The sequence below is a fragment of the Chinchilla lanigera genome, unplaced genomic scaffold (genome assembly GCF_000276665.1).
Source record: "Chinchilla lanigera isolate Chin_1 unplaced genomic scaffold, ChiLan1.0 scaffold00065, whole genome shotgun sequence".
NCBI lineage: Eukaryota > Metazoa > Chordata > Mammalia > Rodentia > Chinchillidae > Chinchilla > Chinchilla lanigera.
The window spans coordinates 9,581,028-9,607,854 of NW_004955466.1; the positions used below are offsets into that span (position 1 = coordinate 9,581,028).

Sequence of the window (26,827 nt, forward strand, 5' to 3'; positions counted from 1 at the left end):
ATAATAATAATACACATTTACTTATGTAATTACTGTGTCATCCAATTGTAGCATAAACTGCATAAAACAGTGGTTGTTTAGTTACTACTATATTCCCAGTGCTTAAACCAGGACCTGGTACAAAGGAGGTATGTATGCAACAAATAAATGTTGAGTATTATGAATATGTTCTTATGTGAATTTTAAACTTCCTTGGAAGGAATCATTTGAAGAGGACACTGAAGCTCACTATTCACTCTTGTTATTATTAACCTAGTTACTTTTTTTTTTTTCCCCCCACAAAAGTACCAGGGTCTTCAGAACACATTTTTAAAGTCATGGCTTCACCAAGTTGCTTGAATACAACTTGAGTAAGTGACCCTTCCCTTTTTTCAAAGAAAACATTTACAAACCTATTTACTGAGATTAGTTAAGTTTAAGCTCTGCGAAGTTTAAAATACAGTCAGTGTCAGTGAATGGCACAGCCTAAAACAGGGTGGAAAATAAAGGTTGCCATTAAGAGGCATATTTTTTAGCACAAAAGACCAAAATAAGATTCACATTATTATGTATTACTAAATGATACAATTTTGATAGAATAAAATTAAACGATCAACATATCCTTGATCATTTGCGTGGATAATTCTTGGACTTGTACAGGTCAGACTACAGCAGAGATTGTCAAACTTTAGGTAAGTCAGAATCATGGGGAACACTCTTTAAAGCTCACTGATAGATTCACTCTCACCATTTCTGAATTTGTAGGTCCACTTTAAGGTTCATTAACTTTCATTTCAGCCACGCATGCTGGTGCACTGTAATCCCAGCACTCAGGAAGCTGAGGCAGGAGGATCACTGTGAGTTCCAGACCAGCATGGACAACACAGTGAGTTAAAGCCACTCTGAACTACACAGCACGACACTCTCACAAAAAAACCAAAACAAAACAAATTTGTTTTTTTTTACATTTCCTGCTAATGCTACTCCTCTGGGGCCTACACTTTTGAGAACCACTGCTTGAGAGGGACAGGTTTTTGATCAGCACTAATGTCATCAAATCTGTGCTAAGACATAAAACTCACTCATTCATTCATACAACAAATATTTTTTAAAGGCCTGTTCTGTGCCAGGCACTGTGTCAGGCTTTGTTTTACTCCTAAATGAAAACAAGAGGTCCAAGTCCCTGTGACATTAGACAGTAAAGGACAAGGGCAGGCAGTCCTAACACGCACAGTAAATTACTTGGTTTGCCAGAAAGTGTAAGTGCTATGAAAATAAGGAAAAAGTGAGGCAAGCCAAGGCCTGGGCTTGCTGGGGCAGGAATGGGACAGTCATTTTCAATATGCCGGCCACAGGACCAGAGTGAGAAGCGGGTATTTGAGCACAGATGTCAAGGTGGCAAGGGCGTTGGCTGATGTGATTAGCTGAAGGAACAGTGCTGCAGGCAGAGGGAACAGCCAAAAGGCCAGAATGGAGTGAGACGCCAAACAGGGAACAGGGAGCCTGGCTATTTAGGGCCCGGGCTTTTACACTGAAGGAAGGAAGAGATCCACTGTAGGAAGTGATCCACCGAGTACAGAAGTGACATGATCTGAATGGCATTTAAAAAACTGTAGCTGACAACTTATTGTAGGGGAAACTGAGAAACGGAGAGCAATTGAGAAGCTACTGAGATCATCTAAGTAGGAGACGAAGGGAGCTGAAGACAGTGGGTGAAAATGATGGGACACAGGGTCCAGGTGAAGGCAGAGTCAGCAGGATTTCTTGGTAGATGAACATTGGGTGTCGAAATAAAAAAGGAGTCAAACGTGAATCCATTACCATTGGCTCCAGCAACTAGAAATCTGGCACCGTCTCCAAGGATGACTAGGCTCTGTGGCACTGTGATGTGAAGAAAAGGGAAAGAACCATCAAATGACACTGACTAGAAAGAGCTCTGAAGCAGAACAGAGGAGGGAACCCTCTCAAGTGCTGCTCAGAAGTTAAACGAGCTGGGGTTGAGAGCAGCCTGAAGGACTGAGCACTGGGACAGTCAGTGGGGAGCCGGAGCAATTCCGTTGGGATGACAGCATCAGAAACCCAAAGTAAGGGGAAGACATACTGGAAAATGACAAACTGGAGACAATAATCAGCAACTCGAATAAGGTATTTTCCTCTTAAAAGAAGGGCACAAACAGGGTACAGCAATTAGGGGCAGTGAGGTGAGAAGACTTTTTATTAAGCTGAGAATGACTACATATATGATAAAAGAGCTGAAAATGTTACTGATTCCCATTGTTGAGATGCTCAACTAGCCATGGATAAGAACAGGAGTGGAGGGAAAGCCAGCAGGTGTATTTTGGTATATAATTAACACTACTCAGCTATCAGTATGTGGAATATATTGAAATACCTGTCAATACACTTACTGAAATATACCTTAAAAATTGCAAGGTATTTTCACACGCAATTAAAGAACTGCACTATTGTTTGATGCGCACACAACGAGTAAAGCTCTACACACGAACTATAAAAAATACTAGGTAAGATTCACATGGACACTGACCTTCACGTTAATACAGCAGTAAGTATAACCACACTCTAGAATCATTATCCATATTAAACGATCCTGAAAACGGCCCAAGTAATGAGATCCAGGTAAGAGGAGACCTAAAATAAATTAGAAAAGAAGAAATCATTCTTTAAACTTATTTGATTTTGCCATATGATTCTTCAAAATTGAGAACACAACTAGAACTGATTCACAACTCCTTCTACCTCTCATTTGGTCAGTAATGAACAGAAATAACTATTCATTGCATTTCAGGGGCTGTAAATTAAGCACTTCACAAGTTGCAAGAGAAAATGTATTCTGACAATAAATACATTGTGTATGTAAAAGGTTAAATACATGTTAAGTAAGCTGGAAAAAAATGTTTAATATATAAGAATCAATTCCATATTTTTTTCTGGTACCGAGAATCAAACTCAGGACCTTGCACTTGCCAGGCAGGCGCTGTGCCACTGAGCTGTATCTCCAGCCCATTAACTCTACATTGATTTAAGAGATTTAGGATATTTTCAAGTAAATGCATATAAATATGTAACTATTTTCTGGCTTTAAAAATTTACAATCTATAAATATTTTTAAAACTTCATTTTCCTTTCAAAATTGTTACCTCTTGAGAGGTACTCATGTTGACTGCAAACAACCAAAGTTCATTCGTTGTAACTGTGTCCAGAATTCACTATATTAATATAACTAGAGCATAATTTCCCTGTTAACAAACATTTCAGATGTTTCTGATTTTCACTAGTATAAGTAATGTCACACAAGTCATCTGTGTGCAAGTCCGATTGTATAACACACTGTGCAGAGTAACTGCATAGCAGGACCAAGTGTTACACTTTCAAAGGTCCACACACAGGATGGGCCTTGGCAGCCATGAGGAACCACTCCCCTGACCAAGCCTCTCTGAGTGCCTGTTTGTGCAGACAATGCAGGAGGTGGTGAACATCAACTTTCTTTTGAGACCCTTGATAATGGAATATACTAGAAAAAGAGGGCCTCTGCCTAACCAGCTGGTTTTCTCTCTTTATAGATCTATGCTTGTATCTACTTGAAATGAACTCATTATCTATGAAAACAGTTTTAAATATGTTTCAATCACCTTAATGAAACTTTCCTAGTGTATTTTTATTTTAAACCCTTATTTACCTCAAAAAAGGTAGAGGAGATATTGTTCTATTTCAGATACAATCTCTCTGCTTACACATCAAAGTATTAGAACCTGTTTCCTGACTGGAGAAAAAGACTGCTTATCTGTGTGCTCATTTTTTGGACCTTGCGTTCGTAAGGATTTCTGAAGCACACTCCGCTGACTTACCGAAACTTCCGGCCGCCATCGCAGCCTGCAGGATAGCAGTCAACCTGGGGACCATCTGCTCGTAGTACACAGTATCCGCACACACACATGCCGCAGTGCCCACAGCTCCTGGCCAACTCTGAGTAGGTCTGGGGAAACCCACCAGGAACACAGGAAGGGTGAAGAGCGGGAGCAAGGGAGAGGACAGCAGTGTAGAAAAAGCTATGATGACCAACACAAATGGAAAGAAGATAACATTGAGTGTGCACAAAGCAGCAGTTGTTGTTCGATGTTGTTTTTTCTCCATCCATGACGCCAAAAGTACGGTCATAGCAAACTGCAACTTAGAGATGAACTGAATCAGACGGTCTCGTATGATACCAACCTATAGAGACAAAAATGATTGTTACCTACTCCCAAGTGCTTTTCATGAATTTTCAAAATCACATAAGGAAACTCAAATAATTTTGTTATTGTCCAAATGTTTTTGAGGAAATAGCCCTGTGATTCTTTTTCTTTGTTTTGTTTGCTTGTTTGTTTTCTGTAGTACTCGAAGAACCCAAGGCGTTCACACTCACCTACTTCCCCAGTCCTTTATTTTCTCACTAAGTCACTAAGTTGCTCAGGCAAGACTAGATCCTGTGATCTTCCTGCCTCAGCCTCCCAGAGTGCTAGGGTTATAGGTATGTACCACAATGCCCAACTTATACGTACTTCTTCATTATAGGACTTGTCATTTGTTTGATACTTGACACACAGACTAGAACGTGTCAGTGTTAACTTCCTCCTGACTTGATTTTCTTATTAGCCAAAACAATTTGGTCTGTGTCTTGTCTCCAGCACCAGTACCAGTGAGTACAAGGTACCACTCTATTTATATGGCAATGCAAGGGTCTCAGGATCATCCACACAGTCGTGAAAAAGAAGGGTAAACTGGAGAACTCACACTTTCCAACTTCAAAAGATACTACAATGCTACTATAAAATCAAACAGTGTGGTACTATCATAAAAACAGACATATGGATGAATAAAAAGAACTGAAAGTATTCAAAAAATAAATCCTAATTTCAGTTTTGAATAATGGTGGCAAGGAAAGTCACTGGGGCAGGATAGTCTTTTCAATAAAAGGATAACTGTATGCCCATATGCCAAAGAATAAATTTGGAACTCTGCCTCACACCATATATAAGTTAACTCAAAGGTGATCATAGATCCACATGCGAAGTTGAAACTACAAACCCACTGAGGCAAATACAATAAATCTTCATGATCTTTAAGGAAATACTGTTTCTTAGGACACCAAGAACAGAAGCAATAAAAGAAAAATGAGAAAATTAAAAAATTTTTTGGTTCAGAGGATATTTTGCAGAAAATGAAAAGGTAACCTACAAAATAAGAGAAACATGTTTACATATTTTAAGTGTATCTCAAGGAACTTGTCTCTAGAATTATACTCTTGCAAATTAACAATAAAAAAAACCAAAACAGTCCAAATAAAAATAAAGGATTTCAGTAGGTATTTCTCCAAAAAAATATATGAATGGCCAGTGAATGCATGAAAAAATGCATTAGCAATCAGAGAAAGGCAAACAAAAATGCGAGACAATAGTTAATACCTATCAGTACCACAAGAATGAAAACGGTACTTGTTATGGTTTGTGTCTGGGTGTCCCCCCACAGCCTCATGTGGTCATGGGGCAGGCTTTTAGAGTTTGATTGATTATGGGTGTGAGAGCTACACCTGCTCTGAGGTGGATAGTTTGCATATGTAAGGGAGAGGAAGAGGCTGCTTGGGGCCATTCCTCCCTTTTGGTGCTTTTTGCTTTTGCTGTGTTCTGCCACCACGAGCTGTAGCCCTCTGCCATGTGCCACTCTGTTTGTAACCTGCCAAGTATGGACTGAAACCTCCACGAAGTGTAAGCGAAATAAACCTTTCCTTCCTTAATTTTGGGTGTCAGGTATTTTGTCCCAGCAACGAGAGAAAAGTAACCAAGACAGTACTAATGAGTGCTGATGAAGATGTAGAGCAACTAGAATGCTGACTACATACAGTGCTAATGGGACTATAAAATGCTATACTGCTTTGCAAAATAGTTTTATAGTACCTCAAGGAGTTAAACAAAGAAATACCCAAGGGAAATAAAAACACACATCCATATAAAACCATGCACACAAATGTGTACAGTAATACTCTCAGCCGTGAAAAGAGAAAACAACGTAAATACATGCTACAACACAAGTGAACATTATGAACACAGATGTGAAAGAAACCAGATGGAAAAGACCACATATCTGTTAATCCATCTAGGTGAAATGTCCAGAAGGAGCAAATCTTTAGACTCAGAAAGTGATAAGTGGTTGCTGAGTCTGGCATGGTTACAAGCAAGATGGAGAGTGGGAATGGTGAATGATCACTAACATATGTGAGGTTTCTTTGGGGGATGTTGAAAACATTCTCAGGTTGTGGCGGTGGCTACAAAATTCTGAATATCTACCACTGAAAAGTGTACTTGAACGGGTGAATTCTGTGGTATGTGAATATCACTCAAGTTGTTCAAAATAAACTTACCAATAAGAGTCTCATTCCTGTATTTAGGTTCCTGTTCCACCAGAAGTCTGTACTGGAGATCAGTAAGTGAACTGCTGATACAATGGCTGTCTCCAGTACAGCGTTTTCTGTATTCTGCCACACCTGCAGTAGACAAATGACCTACTTTTATCAAGTAGAATACGACAAACCGCTAGAGTTAAACAAAAATCAGAATCACACTTAGCAAACCAAAAATATTACGAAGTACCCATTAGGATTACCATTCGAAAGGCTCTTGTGAATCCAATGGAGACAGACACAGAGTGGAGCCTCTGTAAGGAATCATCCAAGGAAAGAAATGCTATCAGAGCAAAAGGTGACACTAAAATCAAAGAAGGATACAACTTTAGTCAAGGAAAAGATTCCCTTTTTAAGCCACATTTTATTTTGGCAAATAAGAGTTTTTATTAGCATAATAGCAATTTTTTATTAGTATAATTAGCAATTACCTAAAAACCTAATAAACAAGACAAAGAATAAATGTTTGCATGCAGCGTAAAAGCATTATATTTATGAACGCTTGAGAGATACGGCTTGCAATACAAGGTGCTAGAATTTATCACCGTACCTAGAGTTAGCAAAATCCGTCTGACAACACCGACCTTCAGGAGCTTTGCTTGCTTCCCTAGGAATACAGTCACAGATCGCACATCCTTTGGATAGAAAGGGTTTCGGAAAATTCCCAAGATATAGATGCTTTGAATTTCTCTAAGTATCCACAGTGCTATGAGTAACATCACCAAAATGCAGCCAACGATAGCCTGGGAACTGCTTTTGGAAGTCTGCGAGAATCCCACAAAGTGGTGCAGCAGGCTGGCTTCCAGGAGAGCCAAGGCTAACACAGTGACATGCTGGAGGAACTCCTGCCATGGAAACCGTCTTGCTGAAGCCCTGCATGAAGTCTGAGCTTCTCTTCCTGCTCTGTTTCTGCTCATGCTGTGTTTGAAGACAAAACTTACATCACTTAGGTTAAGACTCAGTAAGAACCCAAGTCCAGTCATGAAAAGAACCACACCAACAGTGCTGGGAATAAAATATGATGCTACAGCTGTTCCAGCAGAAATGATGAACATTACTAATAGCCTGCAGAGGAAAGAAAAAAAAAGATGTCCTTCAAAGGAAAAGGGTTCTCCGAGAAGTAGTGCCGTATTACAGTGATTCTTTTTAAATTACCGTAGGTGTGTTGACATGGAGGAACCTCCAAGGCCAAACTCTAAAACCTGCTCCACTGCCCACAAGAAAAGAGCGTCAGGCGGGGGCAGAGTCCCAAGTGCCCACAGGAAGGGTAGAAATACAAACAGGATGTGCAGAATCTGATTCGTGTGCTGGAGAGCTGGTGTATCTTTAATAAGCCTACGAGAGAAAGATAGCATTTAAATCATACAAAATAGTATAGAGAAGAGGATCTTTCTGGCAAAAAAATAAAACAAAACCACACATGCCCCCCAAATAAAGACCACAGAGAAAGTTCTAATCCCGATTTGTAAAGACTCCACACATACTGTGACCACTGTCCCTCCCCTAAACCAGCAACCATCTCTACTCAATTGTGAACAAGTTTAGCACTTAGAGAGAGAACATCCAGATTCAAACAAGAAAATGGGAAAGAAATAACTAAAAGCCATCACTGGCTAACGATAAAATTGAATGTAGGGATTTGTAAAACTGAACAACTAAATTATTTCTCCTGTAAATCTAATGTACATTGGCTGAGCTGTACCAATGATTCTGTAGTGTTCAGAACTTCGTAATTTAAAACTGCAAGTCACTGTGGAAAACTCGAGCCTTAGTAACATTCATACATTAGTAGTTTGCACAGGAAAAGCTCTTCCTCTCTACTGCACGGTTCTGCTAATTTTAAGCATCTGAAGTCAGCACAGGTAACAACTGCAGGAACAAGTCAGGTTATAACTGAATCTCTCTGGGTTACCCTGAAACATAACTAGCATCTATCCTGTGTCGTATAAGCAATGGCCTGGTTTGAGAACATGAAGTTGTAGAACAAAATTTTCTCACAGAGTAGGAGCTGCCTCTCCCTTAGCAAAGAAACTCATACTTGGCATAATACTTCCAGTTAAATATATTATTAATTTGAATGATAATTTAAGTTTTTAAATTAATAAACCTTTAAAACATAATAAAATAAACATTATGAACAATTTACTAAGTGTTTACACAACAGCTAAGCAAACACTGTATCTAGAGACCAACACATGAGTATTTACGGACAATGAAAGACTTTCAAAAGACAAAACTAAAGTTCAAAAATTATAGCCCAATTGCACTGTACTTGAATAGCTGTGCTGCTAGGAATCAAAGTAAAGAAAAAAGAAAACTTCTGCAGTGTTAACCCACTTAAGTGAATGTCACAGCCCTAAAACAAAAACGATAGCACCAGTCTGTACAATAATGATATAAAGGATGTCTGCATCATGCAGGCCTCTGCTCATCAAATTCCTATAAGCATAGAACTAATAGAACACAAGGTTAACAAGGTAATGAGAAACTAAGGGCACAGCATTTTCTGCAGAGTCATTTTAAAATAAAATTCAAAACATTCCAGTAAAGCAAACATTCAATAAAAAAGAAAATCAAACCACACATAAGCAACAGGAAGGTCAAGGAAAACATGCAGATTTCTATAGTTTTTTTTTTTTTTAAAAGACAATACTCCTCTTGGAAATATACTCAGGGAAGGATATTATGTATGAAAAGAGTGTAGAGTCTGAAAATCTCTTCAGCTTTCACATCCTCTGAAATAAAACTAAGAAACCATCTGATATTTCTGACAACTATCCAGATTTGAAGAATACATCAACTTCATATTTTTGGTTGTATTATCACATCTACTATATGAGGATCAATTCTTTATTATTTTGTTATTTATAAGGTAAATTACTCTAAAATGAGAGATAGTTTTCCTACATACATTTGTCAATTTCTTCCTTGAAAATAGATGTAGGGACAGCCTTTGACTTCTTTTAGTCACAAGAGAAAAAAAGTCTGTAATTATCAATCTTTAAATATTAAAATAATATATTAAATCCAGGAAGAACTCAGGAAGAAACCATCTATGCAATTTCATTAAGCAATGAGAAATCAGAAAGTCAGGGTATCCAAATTAACTGTACTTTTATATACAATTAAAGAACTCAGAATACAATTGTAGATACAAAAATATATTACAGCAGATATTTAATTTCTCATTTTAAAATTAACAAATAGTATCTGAAAAATTTCTATTCTAAAACTATATCTTATAAAAATTTAAATCTTTAAAACTGAATACACAGACACCTAAACATAATTTTACTGCTAATTTTTCAAACTCAAGCATTTAATCATAATATATAGTTAATATGTGGTGGTGAAATTAAGAAACCAATTGTACATAAATTTCATATAAATTTTTCCCTTACATATTTGACTGTATGAAAAAATACATGGTTTCTATATTGTCCCCTGGTCCATAAATGTAGTTCAAGTAGAAGAGATTAGAAGAAATAGTTAACACACACTCAAGAAGACTGTGTGTATAACATAAGTATGCAAAGTAAGTATTTTAACAGGTCATGTCTTAGCTTGGGCTACCATAACAAAATACCACATACCGGGTGCTTTAAACAACAGAAGTTTATTTTCTTATGGTTCAGCAGGCTGGAAGTCCAAGATGAGGGTTCCAGCAAGGCCAGTGTCTGGTGAGGGCCCTCTTCCTGATTTACAGATGGCTGCCTTGCTGTGTTTTCACATGGCAGAGAGACAGAGATTGAGCTATCTTGGTTTTTTTCTTATAAGGGAACTAATCCATCAGACCAGGTCCCACCTTCATGACCTAACACCTCTCAAAGATCCTTTTTTTTGTGGCTTCCACCAGAGAATTTGGAAGGATATAATTTAGTCTGTGACATTCTGTCCCTGCCTTAACCAAACTCCAAGGTTCTTTACAGATTCTAGCATTAACTTTAAAGTTATCTAAATATCACCTAAGTCAGACATGGGTGAGACTTAAAGAGTCCATTCTAAGGTGAAATCCTCTCCAGCTGTGTACCTGTGAAAATAGGCAAGTATTGTCCTTCCAAAATACAGTACCATGATGGGGCGTGAAATAGGGAACATTCCCTCTACAAGTGAGGAACAGGACAAAAAGGAGTGATGGGTCCAAGGAAGTCCAAAACCTAGCAAAACAAATTCCATTTGATCTTAAAACTGAGGAATAATGCTTTCTGCTTCTGTCCTCTACAGCCCTGGAGTTGCTGTCACCTGTACAGCTCTAGTGTCACCTCCACAGCTCTAGGCAGTGGTCCTGCCCCCAAGGCTTTAGGTAGAGGTGATAAGACCCCGTGAAACAGGTGGTGGCCTGATGACCTCTGATATCACCTTGGGCATCATCTTCCTTGTTCCTGGACACTTGTTTAGTTCTATCATCCTGTGTCATCAAATACAAGAAGTTCAATGGTCTTCTTTCATTCTATCGCATCTCCATTCCTTTCATTTCAACTGGCAGTATTTCTGCTCACATAATTCCTTAAGCACTTTATTAAACAACAGGCCAGCAACACTCAGGGTGTTCTGATCAGAATATCCCTTCTTATGCTTGTTTCAGAAAATAGGTTGGGAATTTTACAAATTTTCTTTTTTGTTGTTTTTTTTTGTGTGTGTGTGTTTTTTTTTTTTTTTTGAGATAGGCTCTTGCCCTGAACTCGCTGTGTAGGCCAGCCTCAAACTCACAGCATTCCTCCTGCCTCAGCCTCTCAAGTGCTGGGATTATAGGTATGCACCACCACACCTGACTGGGAATTTTACAAATTTTCAAGTTCTAGATGCTTTTTTTTTTTTTTACAATTTCTTGTTGATCTCTGCCCTTCTGCATTTAGGAATCAAGCTGTTCCATCAACATTTTGCTTCAAAATTTCCATAACTATCCAATTTTATCACTTTAATTTCTACCATCTAAGAAGTGCAAAAACACAGTTTAGGAAGTTCTTTACCACTTTACAACAGAAGTTACCCTTCTCCCACAATCCAATAATATGTTCCTCATTTCCATCTGAGATCTCATCAGAATTAGCCTTACTGTCTCTGTTTCTAGTATGAATATCAAGTATCTTCCACCTTCTATCTATTACCTGGTCCTAAAGCCACTCCACATTTTTAGGCATTTATTGCAGTGTCCCATTTCTCTGTACTAAAATCTTGGGCTGACAAAACAAAATACCATACACTGGGTGACTTTTATTTATTTTCTCACATTTCTGGAGACTGTAAGTCCAAGACCAGGCTGCCAGTATAGTCAGGCTTTGGTGAGGGCCCTCTTCTAGGTCTACAAATGGCTGCCTTCTTGCTGCATCTTCATATGGTGGACAGAGAAAGATCACATTCTCTTGTTTCTCTTATAAGGGCATGAATCCCAGTAGAGTAGGGCCCCATCTTCAAGACCTAATTATCTCCCAAGGCTCTATCTCCAGGTAATATCACATTCGGGTTTAGCAATTCAACATAACAATTTGGCAGTGAGGAAACAGAAGCACAAACGTTCAGTTCATAACATGCCTATACATTTATACCTGGACAGTAACCTGGGAAAGAGAAAGCTGCAATCTACAGAAAAGGAGAAAGAAAAGTCAGATTTAGAAAACTATGCAAAATTTGTTATAAACATTTTGTAGATAAGTATGCTTATAGGTATCTTTTGAAAGATTTTCTATTTTTTCTATAACTAAAGTCAATATTCTATATATGTTAGTATAATAAAATCAGAAACAGTTTTTCATTCATCTTAAATTCACTCAATCTATAAGTAATATATACATTTTAAATTACTCCTATCTGTCCAGGAAAGGAAGTTGTTTTCACAGGTTTAGCCAGGTTATAGTGTACACATTTTCACAGTTCTTTAAAGTAATACACAATATTGAAAAATTGTTCTTTTATCTTAAAAAGGGTAACTTTTTTGCTCTTCAATAGAATTTAACTGGTTTTATAGTATGAATATATCAGAGATCAGTACTAAAAAATTAATTACTAAAATAAGCTATCATCCAATGACTTGCTCTTCAAGATTTTTAATCCACAAATTAATTTGTTTTAAAAAACACTAATGAGAGTATTTACCAGATACATTTAAAAACAAAGCTAGTTATGAAGTATTTAGTAGGTTTTTTACCTGTGTGCGAGGTCCACAGAAACAAAGAAAAAAATATAAAGAGGTCTCATAAGAGGAGTGATTTCATAGGTATCCTGGGTTTGGAAAGTTGCAGTCTCTATAGGTGTGTTTACAATTAATGAATATTCTCCTATACACAGTGTTATCCACCCAAAGATAAATAATGGAGCAGTGCCTCCTGCACAGCCATACAGCAAGGTTATTCTACTTGGGAGCAGATACCACGTTCCAAGACCACACAGCAATCCAGCAAGAACAGAATGAAAAACTGTATTGGCTACATATTTCTTGCCCGGAATTAGAAATTTGATAGTCTCAGCACCCGCACAACTTGTAAATTCATGTTCATCTTCTTCTGCTAAGATATCCGTGGTTAATATTCTTTCCACTGTCACTGATTTGGTTTTGGCCTTTACACTTGTGAACTGGATGACAAGTGCAGCGACAAGCATCAGTCCCCCTGAAAGTGCCGCTGTATAGTAGTCTTTTAGGACATTTAGTTGGTATAAAAGTGTTCCTATTCCTCCTAGAACCCATGGCATCAGAAAAAGGATAATTTGATTAACATATATGTAAGGAGGGGCCCAATACCCTAATCTGAGTCGAGGGCCTCCAAGAATAGTTTGTGGAAGGCGCTTCAGAAAGAAGTCCTGCTTGTAATCATTCAGTAGAGGCACATCTGGGCTCATCCTTCTCACTGAAGTATTCTCACAGTCACATCCTTTTCCGTAACCAGTAGTCTCTAAGAAAAAGGAAAAGAAGGCACTATTTGAAAATAGCACACTTGAACCCTGGAAGAAAAAAACCCACACTTCTATTTCAGCTCCTTAGTACTTTTAAGGACAGGACTTCTAACTTCACCTCTGTAGCTAACACATACTTGCTGCCAAGTTGCTGACTTTTAAAAGTCAAAATAAATTTGCAAAGTTATTTTTAAAATCACATGCTTTATTAATTTGTCTACAACCCCATATCTGAAATTAGACCTTAACTCGTATTTTTAGATTGTGAGGCCAAAGGTTCAAAAAGTTGCTACTACTGTCAATTAAAATCTGCCAGTATTTTGGACATTTCTCAGTGAGTTTTTGTTGACTTCAGAGTAAATGTTAAGCTTTGTTATGACCACACCCCCCTGCTATAACACAAGTGGCCACAGACCATACAATATGTAAATTAACATGATGGTTATAGTTCAATAAAACTTTATAATAATTATCCAAATAGGCTATGAGCCAGATTGACCCTGAAGGCCATCATTTGCCAACCCCCACACTAGAAGGTAGGATTATTATTTATAATTCTGTTGAGTTGAATGGAAATAAAAGTGGAAAAATGGAAATACTGTTACTCATATCACTTAATAGTAAATTTGGAATTTTCCAACCATTTCAAAAGTAAATACTGCTAAAATAAGCAGCATTTCAATAAAAATCCATATAACCATTTGCAGATTATTTAGTAGTAAGAATAAAGTGAAACTTAAAAGATTTTAGGTGTCACAGCAAACACTTAATTTTATTAGCTATGTTACCATTAGAAGTAACTTCATACTTCCATTTTTAGCCTTGCTGTTGGCAGTTTCCAAAATCTACTAGTGTTGCAGGAAAAAGTGAAGCAACAGTAGCCAGGAGCTCAGGAAAAGAAAGGAAACTTTATTGACGCTTTCAGAACCCAGAGAAGTAATCTCTGAAATTTGAGGTGGTGATTACAGAAAGCCTGTGTTATTTATAGGGTGGTAGATAGAAGTTACAAGAATGAGATAAGCTTTTAGCTGAAGGTTATGGTACAATAGGTATCTGTGGTGAGCATAGCTGTATGTAGCAAAGTTGTTTTTAGCACATTCATGGAAGTTTCAATTTGATGACAAATCATATGATTTAGCTGAATTCACTGAACACAATGGATCCAGCTTTACTGAACAAAATAGCTGCAGTTAGGTCAGGATTTCTGCTTCATTCCCCACTTTGAGGGTATCACCATTTGAGTCTATTAGGGACTGTTGAGTGTTGGTAGGGCTTGAGTACATCAAACTCAGATAACCTCTCAGAAGGAGAGGGGGTCTCTCCCGGAGAGCTGTCTCAATTAACCTCTGAATTAAACTACCTGAACAGGGAGGGAATTATACAGCAACCCGTAAGAATGAGAATTCTGATAGCAATGATCAGGGAAGTAAGTACTAAGGCCATTAAACCCTTTTACTTGTCAAACCACTATTTCAGTAAACTTGTAAAAGGGGTCATGAACTCCAGCATTTTTGGTTAGTTCTTTGGACAGGGTTGTTAGGCCTTGGAGGGCTTTGGTAATTGTGCCATCAGGGGTAGTCTTGTTTGGCATAAAAGTACAGCATTAGCTTCCTATCATAACAGACACTACCTTTTTCTGTTAGAATCATATCCAGAGCAAGTCCATTTTTTCAGGCCATCTGGCTGGTGGGCCCCAGGTATTTAGCTAGTTTCTTAAGAGCATCCCAGATGTAATGTACAAAACTTTGTTGATTATAGTAAACATAGTTTATCCAATCTTCATCTTTGTTGATAACGACCCACCAGAACAGTGAACTTTTAAATCCTGCAGCTACTTGATTTCAGGTTTTAAATTCACTGGGGACCCCTCATGGGACCCCAATTGCATCAATGCAGATAGTAGGTTCAAAGGAACCTGGGGCTGATTTATTGAGTGGCATTTCCCAGATGCATGGGAAGGATCAGGAGGACATTTATCTCTGAGTAACTGTAAAGTAAATAACTAATTGGACTGGGGCACCGGTTCCAGTCCAGCCATTGGGAAGGGTCGGGCACAGAGGTCTGTTACTTAACCACCAGATATTTCCATGTGGAGTAGTGAGATCCATAGCCCTGAGTTAAGGCTAAGTCAGTGAGGTTTCTAGGGGATGTACATCTTGGAGTGTTGCCTACATTGGAGCCAGTGTTTTTAGTTCCTCTGATGCATGTGTTGAACTGCTGTTTGGTTTGGGTGGCCTAACTGTGTGAAGAGGCTGACAGGGTAGAGAGATACCAGAAAGAGCAGAGGTAGAATCTGACAGACCCAGTTTAGTTCCCCAGGTTCAGGACTGGAAAAAAAGTGATAAGGCAATTCATCCCTTCAGGGTTATGTGTTTCCCTACTGTCCCTGGGAACAGCTAGAGTAACCAATCCCAAGACTAACAATAAGTATAGCAGTACACACATGCATTTTTCTAGTTTTCCCAGTTGGCAGGTGCGACAGTCCAGGGTCCTAGGAAGAAGGGGGACAGCCAGTAAAACATGCCAAGGTTGGCGTCCTCAGGTTTCAGCCTTGCACACGACTGTCAGCATCCAGGTGTGACAGGAGCAGGGCTTGGAGTTCTCTGGCGATGGAGGGTGGTCTTCAAGAGGTGGTCTGGATCAGGTGATAGCTCCCCATCCTCAGGGTGGGCTCTCAGTGTGGGTGTGATGTATCCAAGGCTGGATCTCTGCAACTTTAACCGCTGTGGGGGTGAATTCAATGGGCCCAGGTGAGCATTAAACACAAAGAAAGGCCACAGGAAGATGGTCAGTCATGGGGCTTTGGTTTCATGGCAGAACTTGCTAAAGTTGTCTTTAAGGTCTGACTGATCTGTTTTACCTTTTTAGAGCTCTGAAGGTGATATGCAGTATGCAGGTTTCATTTCATTTGGAGCAGTTTAGTGAGGTTCTGAATTATTTCTGCCACAAAGGCTGGGCTACTGTCACTTCCTATGGACAGAGGGAGTCAATATCTGGGAATAATTTCTTGGAGCAATGCTTGATTGACCTTGGAGGAATTTGCTGTTTGGCTGGGGAAAACTTTTATTCAACCAGAGAACATACAGACTGGTACCAGAAAATATCTGTATTCTTTGTTGGGTTTGACTTCTGTGAAATCTATTTGTATATCTTCAAAAGGTGATGTTCCAGTCACTTGGCTCCCCAGAGGAAGTTCAGGCCTCTGAGTCAGATTACTTTGAGCACAGATCTGGCATCATTAGGTAGACAGTGGAGCAGATGCTGGCCAACTGTGGGATGCAACAGTAGCAACCTAGGAGCTCTTTCATGGCTTTTTTTCCTCCATGAGTTAGATTGTGGTGTTTTTGAACCCAGGTATAAGCTCTCTTTGTGGGATAATCGTTTATCCATCCTGGAGTGTCCACCAGGGACTGGGACCCTTAGGGGCTGGCTCTTGTTTTGTCTGGTGATCTTCTTCCTTTGTATATGCAGGGAATTGATTTTTTATTACCACTACAGTGTCAGGAGAAACATCCATTAGAAGTTCTAGGTTTGCTTGTATGGTGTTTTTGTCCCAGAATGTTTCTTCAGCAGCCACGTTTGTAATTTTATCTGGTTTACTGTTTTCTAAAACAGATGAGACTTTTGACCTTTTGATGTCCCTGCCAGTGGATGACTGTCACTTTGGCAGGTTTTCAGACAGCAGCAAGAAGCAGTAGAAGACCTTCTTTGTTTTAATGATTTTTTTTCTGCTGTGAGTAATCTTTTCTCTAGATATTTATCATTTTGTAAATATGAACTGTGACAAACACATATATAGTCTGTGTAGATGCTGACCTTTTTGTTTTCAGACCAATTGAGAGCCTGTATAAGGGCCTATAGTTAAGCTCATTGTGCAGACCATCTTTGCGGGAAAGCTTTGGTCAAAATAACTTCATCCAAGGAGATGATAGCATATGTAGACTGTCTGACTCCTTTGCTATGAGTTACTTCCATCCATAAACAGGGTGTACTCAGCATCTGTCAGGGGAGTCCATCTTAAGTCTGTTTTTTTTTTTTGGTACCAGGAATTGAGTTTAGGACCTTGTGCTTACCAGGCAGATGCTGTGCCACTGAGTTGTATCCCCACCCTTATCCATCAAGTCTGGTCAGCTTGAGAAGAGCTCACTGGTTAGTGCCAGGCAGTCATAGTCTGGAGGACCCAGCTTGGTGGGCAGGTATGTAGCAGGATGGAGTGGTTTTACCAACGTAAGTGTCACGCAAATATTTTCACACAAGGGACCTGATTACTGGAGAGCCAGCTATGTCCAGTTATTTAGGAGGTCCAGTACAGCATGTGGCACTTGGATGGTTAGGTCCTGGCCTAAGGAGAGCTTGTCAGCTTTCTTGATCAAAAGGACAGTGGCTGTTGGAGTGCAGAGGCAATGGGGCCAGCCCTTAAGTGACTGGATCCAAGTGTTTGGACAGGTAGACCACTAGGTGCTTCCAGGGGCTGACAATTCAAGTAAGCATATTTAAAGTCACATGTCATTTATCAACAAACAAGTTGAATGGTTGAGTTATATCTGGAATTCCCAAGGCTGGGGCTGTAGAGAGGGTCTTTTAAATGTCACTGAAGGCTTTTTCTTATTTTGAGTTTCAGCTGAAGATGTCAGAGTCTTTTCCAGACAAGGTATTGCATAGGGGCCTTGCTTTTTCTGTGAACCCAGGGATCCAGATTCTGCAGAAGCCAGCAGCTCTAAGGAATTTTTTGGAGTTTCTTTCTTGTGGCTGGGACTAAGACAAAGCAGATGACCTCTCTTTTTTTCTGGTTCAGGGGCACGTTGTCCCTGACTTACATCAAATATGATATCTTTTTTTTTTTTTGGTACCAGGAATCAAACTCAGGACCTTGTTTTTGCCAGGTAGGCACTAGTGTCACTGAGCTATATGCCTGGCCCATATCTGACTTTTTGTTTGCAGGTCTTTGCCTTTTCCCAAGACACTTTGTAGCCAGTTTCTGTCAGATGTTGTAGCAGAGTTTTGGTGCCCTCCCAGCAGGCAGCTTGGGTGTGATTATCCAGAAGATCATCAATGTATTCGAGAAGGATGTAGTGATATTCTGTGCTGGGGAAACTAGCAAAGTCAGCTATGAGGGCTCCTCCAAAGAGGGTAAGTGAGTTTTTGAATCCTTGGGAAGATGAGTCCAAGTGAGTTTTCTTTTGAGTGCAGAACTGGGGTCTTTTCATGCAAAGGGGAAGAGAAGCTGGCTGACAGGAGTCAATCGAAGGCAGAAGGCGGCATCCTTCAGATTCAGGCAGGTGTACCAGCAGGCTGTGGGTGGCACAAGACTAAGGAGCATATATGGGTTTGGGACAGCAGGATGGAAGGCAATGATGGTAGCACTGACGTCTTGGAGATCCTGAACTGGATAGTCCCCATTGCGTTTCTTTACAGGCAGGAGAGGTATATTCCAAGGTGACTGACAGTCTATGAGTATTCTGTAGTACTGATGTCTCTGGATGTATGGCTGAATTTTTAGTCAAGCCTCTCATAACATGGGGTACTGTTTGATGCAGGAGGGGGTTGCCCTGGGATGCAATTTCACAATGAGAGGTGGGTGGCTGATGGCTAGTCCAGGAGGACAATTTTCAGTCCAAATTTGGGGAAGAGAGTCTTAAGAATTTCTGGGTTGGTTTCACCTGTGTGTATGTCCAGCAGCTGCCATTCTGCTCAGAGGACATAGCAAGCAGGAAATGTGGAAGGGACAGAGAAGCAGACTGTCCCAGAAAGTGATGGTGGCCCCTAACTTCAGTAGTATGTCTCTCCTCAGGAGTGGGACTGGGCACTCCAGCAAGTAGAGGAACTTGTGTGATTTGATGTCCTCCCAGGCTGCAAGTTTGTGGCTGGCAGAAGGGGTGAGAGGCAGGAGTCCCAGGTGCTCTGGTGATGGTAACCTTTTTTTCTGACAGAGGAGCAATAGGTTGGGTAACTACAGGGTATTCTGCTCCACTGTTGAGCAGGAAAGTCATAGGCTGGCCCCCAATATGGACATGGACTGTAGGCTCCTGGTGGCCCAACTGAAGAAGGGAGCCCAGTCTGGCCTGGTCTGAGCCCATCAGACCGATGAAAGGTTTGTCATTTCATCCAGGTTGAAACTTTTGAGAATCCTTAACTTTTAGTCTTAATAGGCATTTATATTTCCAGTGTCCACATCCCTTACATCTTGCATAATGGTCTTTGCCCAGAGGGTATGTTTATCTACCAGACTGGATTTTCTTGCACATATCAGGTGCTGCTTCTGCAATGAAGGCTGCTTTTATCATCTGTAGATTGTCTGGAACCTTATGTCAAAAGGAGTGTAGACCTTGCTGGTTTCAGAGTTTCCCCTAAAAGTCTGGAAGGTCTTTATCAGGCTTCTGGGTAACAGTAGTAACTTTTGACATATTGACAGGCTTTTTGTTCCCCTCTTTGATGCCTTTGAGAAGGGTCTGATGGTATCTGTGGATTGCTTTCTTTTTCTGCTGGGGTGTGATAGTCTTGGGAGGGGCAACTTTTGGGAAAGGCCTTTCTCTTGCATCATTGGATAAGAGAACACCACATATATGTAGGAAGTCAGATAGGATTTAATTAGTTAATGCTTACAATTCTGGAATGTATCATAAAGAATTTTTTTAAAAGGGATTTTCTGGTGATTATGGAGTTAAAATGAAACTGGCTTAGTGCCTGAACAATAACCTGTTCTTCCTGAGGTTTCCTGGTGACAGATTTATCACCCTTATCATCCACCCCAGCTGCTGCCAGCACCTACAGTTCCAGCAGCCAGCCCGGCCCCCCCACCAGTTCTTTTGCTACCACAGTGGTGTGCCTCTCTCCTACAACTCCAGAGAATCTGATCAGTCATTGCCTGCATTCATCCCCAGAGGCCCTGTCCCCTCCCAAGCCTTCTACTTTATAGCTGTCCTTATACAACTATCCTGATCACATGACAATATTTAATACCCACTTGGGATGACTGTCAGCAACTCCTTCTAACTCTGTTCAACATAGAAATATCACATTTTGAGGAAAAAAGAATGGTTAAAAGGAGTCCTCCATGGACTGCCAACCCTGATGGATCCGATGATGCAAGAGACAGACAAAGGTGGGGTGCCCTCTTTGATAGAGGACGAGTTACATGCTTGCCTGGCCACTTCCCTCTCACGAAGGTCATGGTACAGTGCGCATCTGTGGTGAAGATAGTTGCATGTAGCAAAGTTGTTTTTAACACATTCATGGAAGTTTCAGTTTGATAATAAATCATATGATTTAGCTGAGTTCACTGAATAGAATGGCTGCAACTTTACTGAACAGAACTGCAGTTAGGTGAGGATTTCTGCTTCACGAGAACTGAGGAAGCATGAAATAAAAACTGGACCTATATATATATCCTTTAGTGTAGATTATCTTCATTTAAGGGCCACAAAAATCTAAGTACACTGGTTCTCTTCAAGAATGAAGTGAAAACAGACCAAGAAACTTGAAGAGTGTATAAGTTGCCTCAAGAAGCTTCAGAAACATGAGAGGAAACTGGAATCACGCTGTAAGTTATTTTAACAGGATTTAAAAAAAACTGAAAATGGCTGAAGGATTTGATTCTACTTCTCCAAAAGAATATTTCATGAAAAGAAGCCTATGAACAAAGAAGTGTGGGAAAATTTACACTAGACTTTCATCTTCATGAGTAAACCAATGATTTTGAGACCTCTCTGAAATCAAAAACATGACCACAATCCTGCTTAAAATGTATTATTTGAGTTTTCAAAGCTTATTTGATCATGGAACCCATTTTTCTCATGATATATAACAACAGCATATAAACTAGTGAACATAATAAACTATTTTGAGAAATATTGGCCTGGGTTTTAGTCAGGACCTTAAATAATTAGGCAAGAAACAGAACTGAGAGGGTATACCAGTCAAGGAGAAATGTCACAATCAAGGACAACTTCAGGGAAATGTGACAGGTAATAAGTATATCAGATTTAAAGACTAATTTAAACTATGTTTTTTCTAACATCTTAAGGATATTAAGAAAAGGAGTACCAATTTTTTAGCAATTCATTGTTACAACAAAGAAAAAATAAATGGATATAATTTGACTTAATTTTAATTATAGATCTTGGAACATTTGAAAGTATTTTCTTTGCAAGGAACAACTTACATTTATATAGAGAAACCTTCCAAATGCTAACTTGGACTACTTGCATAGAAAATAAAATCAAAGTAACTAAAACTAACTCCATGAGCTGAGGATTTCGCATATGCTTCAGAAAAGAATTTCTAAATGCATTTATAAGGCTTCTACCTCTAGCATGTTCAAATGAATAATGGCTCTAAGACTCAGGAAGCAAAAGCTGTGAAAAGATAGCTTGAGGGCTAAAGATGGCTCTACCATGCTGACTTAGGCCACATGCTTTCTTCATATGCTACTCTGAAAGTAGGCTAACAAAACAGATAATGAAATGCTACTTCATTTAGGATTGGGATCTGAGTCATGTTTCTTCTCTATTACCCACAGGGCAAGAAACACAGATCACATTGGCAATCTAGTGAGGAAGTTCTTAAATTATTAGAACTTTAACTCAGAAATCATCCATGACAGACTAAAAATTCCTTGAAAAAAAGAAAGAGCAAAAAGGGACAAGCTTTTAAAATTATTATTATAAATAAATAGTTAAAATAAATTCCTAGAAACAGAAATTTGGGCAAATGTTTGGTTTTTGTTCAATAGTTACTTTAAAAAAAAAAAAAACCCTATATTATTCTATAAATAGAATGCTTTCACCCAAGCTCCTAAAATGTATTTCACAAAATTTCAAAGGAAATATACTAAAGTTTTACCTTGGCAAGCATCACTGCTTTTACTCATTTTGAACACAAAAAAACTTTGGAAAAGAGAAAATTAGTGTGCACCTCAGTGCTGAAAAAAACGTATGAAACAATTCTCACTTCTTAGTACCAGAGCAGTTCTAAAAAGTGTTTGTTACTGTTTTGATTTTTGATAGTCAAGTGCAAAATGTAGCGGGTACCAGGACTCTAGAGAAGAGAATGACCAATACAAATCTGAAAAGACTTTATGGGATCTCTTATTTGAAGGCTATATTGTACACAAAGAGCTAAATTCTTGAAGAGTTTTTTTAAAAAACATTTGATGCTTAAACATGAAAAATATAATTTCATGTTTTGGTTTAGAAATTGTGTCGTAAGCACCTTGTGCACCCACCAGAGAAAGGAAAATCCACCCAAGCATCTGAAAAGAACGTTTTAAAAGGAACAAGCTCATCACATCTTTTTTGGATTTACAAACTGGTAGTTATTAATATTCAAGATTTTCAGAGAAGTCTTTAAGTTTTCCATTAGGCCACAAGAATCAGTCTGTAGAGAAAAGGACAAGATGGGAAGAGAGACTGGGTAGCACAAAGGAACTCTTGCTGGAACTGCCAAATGCCTCACACATGGAATGACAAGTTGTTAGTTGGTTCTGCAGTTTATCTTTCCTGATGTACAATGCCAGAATATAAATTAATAGCATTTTATTGCTCATACAAATCTTTTAAAATGGTAGGAGATGATAAAAAGGACATAAAAGCATCATAAATGTATGGCAGGACCATGTAACACTTCTGTTCCTATTCCAGCCCACCCTCCTCACACCTCACATTTATATCCATTACACATTAAATTGATTGAAAATTTTTTCTTTCAAAAATAACAAAACACATATATACATGTTTTAGAACTACTCTGGTACTAAGAAGTGAGAATTGTTTCATATGCTTTTTCAGTACTGAGGAGTACACTAATTTCTTCTTTTCCAAAGTTTTTTGTGTTCAAAATGAGTGAATGCAGTGATGCTTGCAAAGGTAAAGTTTTCCACTCACATGAATTACTAGAAATAATTTTTTTTTTTTAAAAAGAACCACTGAGAATGAGTGATATTAAGTGACTTAACCAAGACACAAATGTCATTTGGTGGCACACTGAGTTTTTGAATCCTATCAAGATAGTGCCTAATAAAATTATTTTTATTTTGAGGCTAGAAAAGACTCTTCAAGGAAAGGTGGATCTGAGAGGAATCTACAAATTGTAAAAATGGAAAGCTCTTCATAGCTAAGTCAGCATGAGGGCACTGGCATTAGTACTTTTTAATAAGACAAGAAGGAGAAACTAAAAGATCTTCAACATCAAGAAAGTTAAAGCAATCTACATGGAATGGGAGAAAATTTTTGCAAACCATAGGTAAGAGACTTATATCTAGAATATATAAAAAGGTCTTATAATTCATGAAAAAAAAATTCAATTTTTAAAAAATGGGCAAAAGATCTGAGTAGATATTTCTCTTAAGATAATATTGATATTGATATGGGGGAAAGAAACTCTCCACCTGTTAGATGTCCAGTATGAGTTTGTGTTCTCTAGATGGAGAAATGAAGTCTAGGAACAGTGGAGGTTAACAGCAGAACATATTTATTGGGCAAAGAAAGCTTCTGTTTGAGAGAGACATAAGTGGTCCTGAGTGGGTTACCAAAGACCCTACCTTTCCTAGGGATTTTTATAGAGCCAAACCATGAGGTGAGGCAGGTCCAAGGTGGGGGAAAATGGAAAATCACAAGGTAGGCATGAGATGGGACAAAACTATGGCTGACCAGTAAGAATATGAGCCTAACTACTCAGGTAATACTGATTGAATGGGGATCAAATGGGGAAACAAGTCATGTAGCAAGCTGGCATGAAACAGAAGAGGGGCTTTTCCAGGAGGAAGTGGGTCAGGGACTCTTCTTGGCTTTTTCAAGGTAATGAATACCTATTTAGAATATCAATCACTGCTGCTTATCTCTAGGGTAAGTGTGTGGGTGTATTCATTTCATCTTTTCTCCTTAGGTCTGGCCCTCAAAGGATGCGCCTCCCCCACGGAAGCAATACATCCCATCTTCTGCACTGGCTCCTTTGAGGGCCTAGCTGTTTCTGACTGGCTACAATATTTCTATGTAACTTAGCTGTCTATAACAATATGTAAGTAGCCAATAATCCTAGCGAAGGAAGCTCAGCATCATTATTCATTAGAGAAAAAGAAATCAAAATCTTAACGAGATATCATTTCAAATCCCCAACAAGTTAAAACAAAAAAAGACAGTAACAAGCATTGGTAAGGTGATGGAGATATTAAAACCTTCAAGCAGATCTGGTGGGAACAGGAAATCTTGCAGCCACTTTGGAAAAAGTTTGGCAGTTCCTCGAAAGGCTAAACACACAATTATAGTATGACACAGTAATTACACTGCCAGGCATTACACCCGAGAGAAATGAAATCATGTCTACATAAAAATCTTTACAGGAACATTAATACCAGATGTTATTAATACCCAGAAAATGAAAATGATTCAAAAGTCCAACAATGGCTGAATGAATAAATAAAATTGTGCACATCCATACAACCGAATATTATTAGATTATCAACATGAATGAAGTACTAACATGCTAAATGAAAGACACAATCACAAAAGGCCGTGTATTTGCTGGGTATGGTGGCACACACCTGTAACCCCAGCACTTGGGAAGATGAGTCAGGAAGATCACTGGGAGTTCGAGGCCAGCCTGTGCCACATAGTGAATTCAAGGCCAGCCTGAACTACACAGTAAGATCGTGTCTTAAAACAAACAAACAAACAATGAAAAACAAAAAAAAAGCCTGTATATTTTAAGATTCTATTTGTATGAAATGTCCAGAATGAGCAAACTTTGAGATAGAAAATAGATTAGTGGTTGCCTAGGGCTGCTGGAGGTCAAGAATAATGGGGTGGGGAGTGGCAAGGTAGTACTAAAAGCTGCAGTTTGTTTTGGGAGGATATGAAAATGTTCTAAAACTGCAGTGATGGTTGCACAATTCTGTGTCTATATTAAAAACAATGAACTGTATACTTCAAATGGTGAACTGTATGGAATATAAATTATGTCTCAAAGCTCCTATTAAAAAAAAAAAAAAAAAGACTCCCTACCTGGCATTTTCTACAACAGTTAATCGCTAGTGGGTAGCTCTTTGAGTAGAAAATGCAGAGGCAGACAACAGGTGCCTGAAACAGTTAAACTAATAACCTAGCAATATCTCAACTGGAAGCTATGAGAAAAGTTCCGGGACTTGATGTGAGTGGGCACTAGTAGATATCAAATATGAAGGATGGTCTTTGCCCTAATCACGGAAACAACTTAACAAAACAAAAGACGTTGTAGTGAAAAATGGATGGGTACAGAGCATATAATTCAGAGGCTTAACAGGTAACTTTCGACTCGGCTAGACTTCACTTTAGTAAATTCTGGTCCTTCAGCGGCAGAGAGGGGCTTGTAAAGAAACGAGGCGATGAGTGGGTAACGAGTTACTCAATTTTAAGGGATCACGAGTTGACAAATTTAGAACAGAAAGGGTTATTCGAAGGTAAGGCATGAAAGAATGCAATGCCATCTAAGGGATGTGGGTGGTAAAACTCTGTTGGGGTAACACGGCTATCTTTCAATCAAGGGTTAAAAAAAGCCATTTTCTGTTTCCTACCGGTCTCTTAGAAACAAAATGCTGCAACTCAAGGGGATAAAAGTCATCCTCAGTAAAAACTACACTGGATTATTACTTCTAACAACAGAGTTCATTTTGCATTTTTAAAAAAGTGTAATGCTCACACCTGAAAGTTTTATAAAACAGGACAAAAAAGTATTTTTCTTGTAGCAACAAAAGCCTGAAAGGACAACATGGCTGTGCACACGGCTGCAAACCGAGGCAGCGAAGAATTCCCCAGGTGGGTCGGGACGAACGTACCTCGAGTCACCCCCGGGGAGAGACGACGCGAAGGCATCCCACGGGCTGCATTTTTGTCAGTAACCCGAGTTGGGCGCTCCCGCCTAGACGCTGCCTGCGGCCCAATGCGGAGGCGGACGAGCAGTGGCCGCCCCAAAACCAGGTCCCCACGCAGCTCCGGGGCCGCACCCCGTTTCCATGGCGAGCATCAACTCTGCAGGCGCCACCCGGAGGAGGGCGCGAGACCAGAGGCGGGGCCGTGCGTCCCCAGGCCGGACGGCGGGCCAGGCGAGGCGGCGCGGAACGGGGCGCGCGTCCTTGTCTCCAGGCTTGGGCCAACACTCCCTGGACCGAGGTGCTGAGTGGTGCTGACACTCTACTCAGTCCTTGTGTTTGGACGCCGCACAAAAACCAAGCAAGCTGCAGCGCCACTTGTGAACTTTCACCCCGGCACGCCCCCACGCAAGAGCGTCGTTGCCCTGGTGACGTGACGTTTTTCCGCTTGCCTGGGCTGGCCAGACCTGCAGCCGCCATTTTGGGGTCCTGCAGTCGCTTGGTGTCTGCGATTTTGCATGACCCCTGACTCAGGAGTGTAGTAAGACTCCAGTCTCAGGGCCCTGACCCTCACTACCCAACAAACCAATGCAGATGAATGTTTTAAAGTGATACCTTATGCTTCCTGTTAAACTTAGAAAATTTGAAAGTCCATACAGGCATACTAC

General features: G+C 39.5%; 1 protein-coding gene across 4 annotated transcripts in view; it reads right to left on the reverse strand.

Moving 5' to 3' along the window:
- The window catches only part of Pcnxl4 (pecanex-like 4 (Drosophila)), a 34,998-nt gene extending 8,481 nt beyond the window's left edge, over positions 1 to 26,517 (reverse strand). The window contains exons 1-8 of one of the 4 annotated variants that reach the window (XM_013521992.1): positions 26,127 to 26,334; positions 12,579 to 13,320; positions 7,589 to 7,768; positions 6,984 to 7,498; positions 6,637 to 6,737; positions 6,395 to 6,535; positions 3,846 to 4,209; positions 2,525 to 2,628 (exon numbers count right to left, since the gene is read on the reverse strand). In XM_013521992.1, the coding sequence (XP_013377446.1) occupies positions 2,525 to 2,628; positions 3,846 to 4,209; positions 6,395 to 6,535; positions 6,637 to 6,737; positions 6,984 to 7,498; positions 7,589 to 7,768; positions 12,579 to 13,320; positions 26,127 to 26,163 (2,184 nt within the window). In that variant the 5' untranslated portion in view covers positions 26,164 to 26,334. Of the gene's footprint in view, positions 1 to 2,524; positions 2,629 to 3,845; positions 4,210 to 6,394; positions 6,536 to 6,636; positions 6,738 to 6,983; positions 7,499 to 7,588; positions 7,769 to 12,578; positions 13,321 to 26,126 lie in introns of all 4 variants that reach the window. The other 3 variants (XM_013521994.1, XM_005399186.2, XM_013521993.1) reach the window with 3 other exon arrangements.
- Between the last annotated feature and the right edge of the window lie 310 nt (positions 26,518 to 26,827).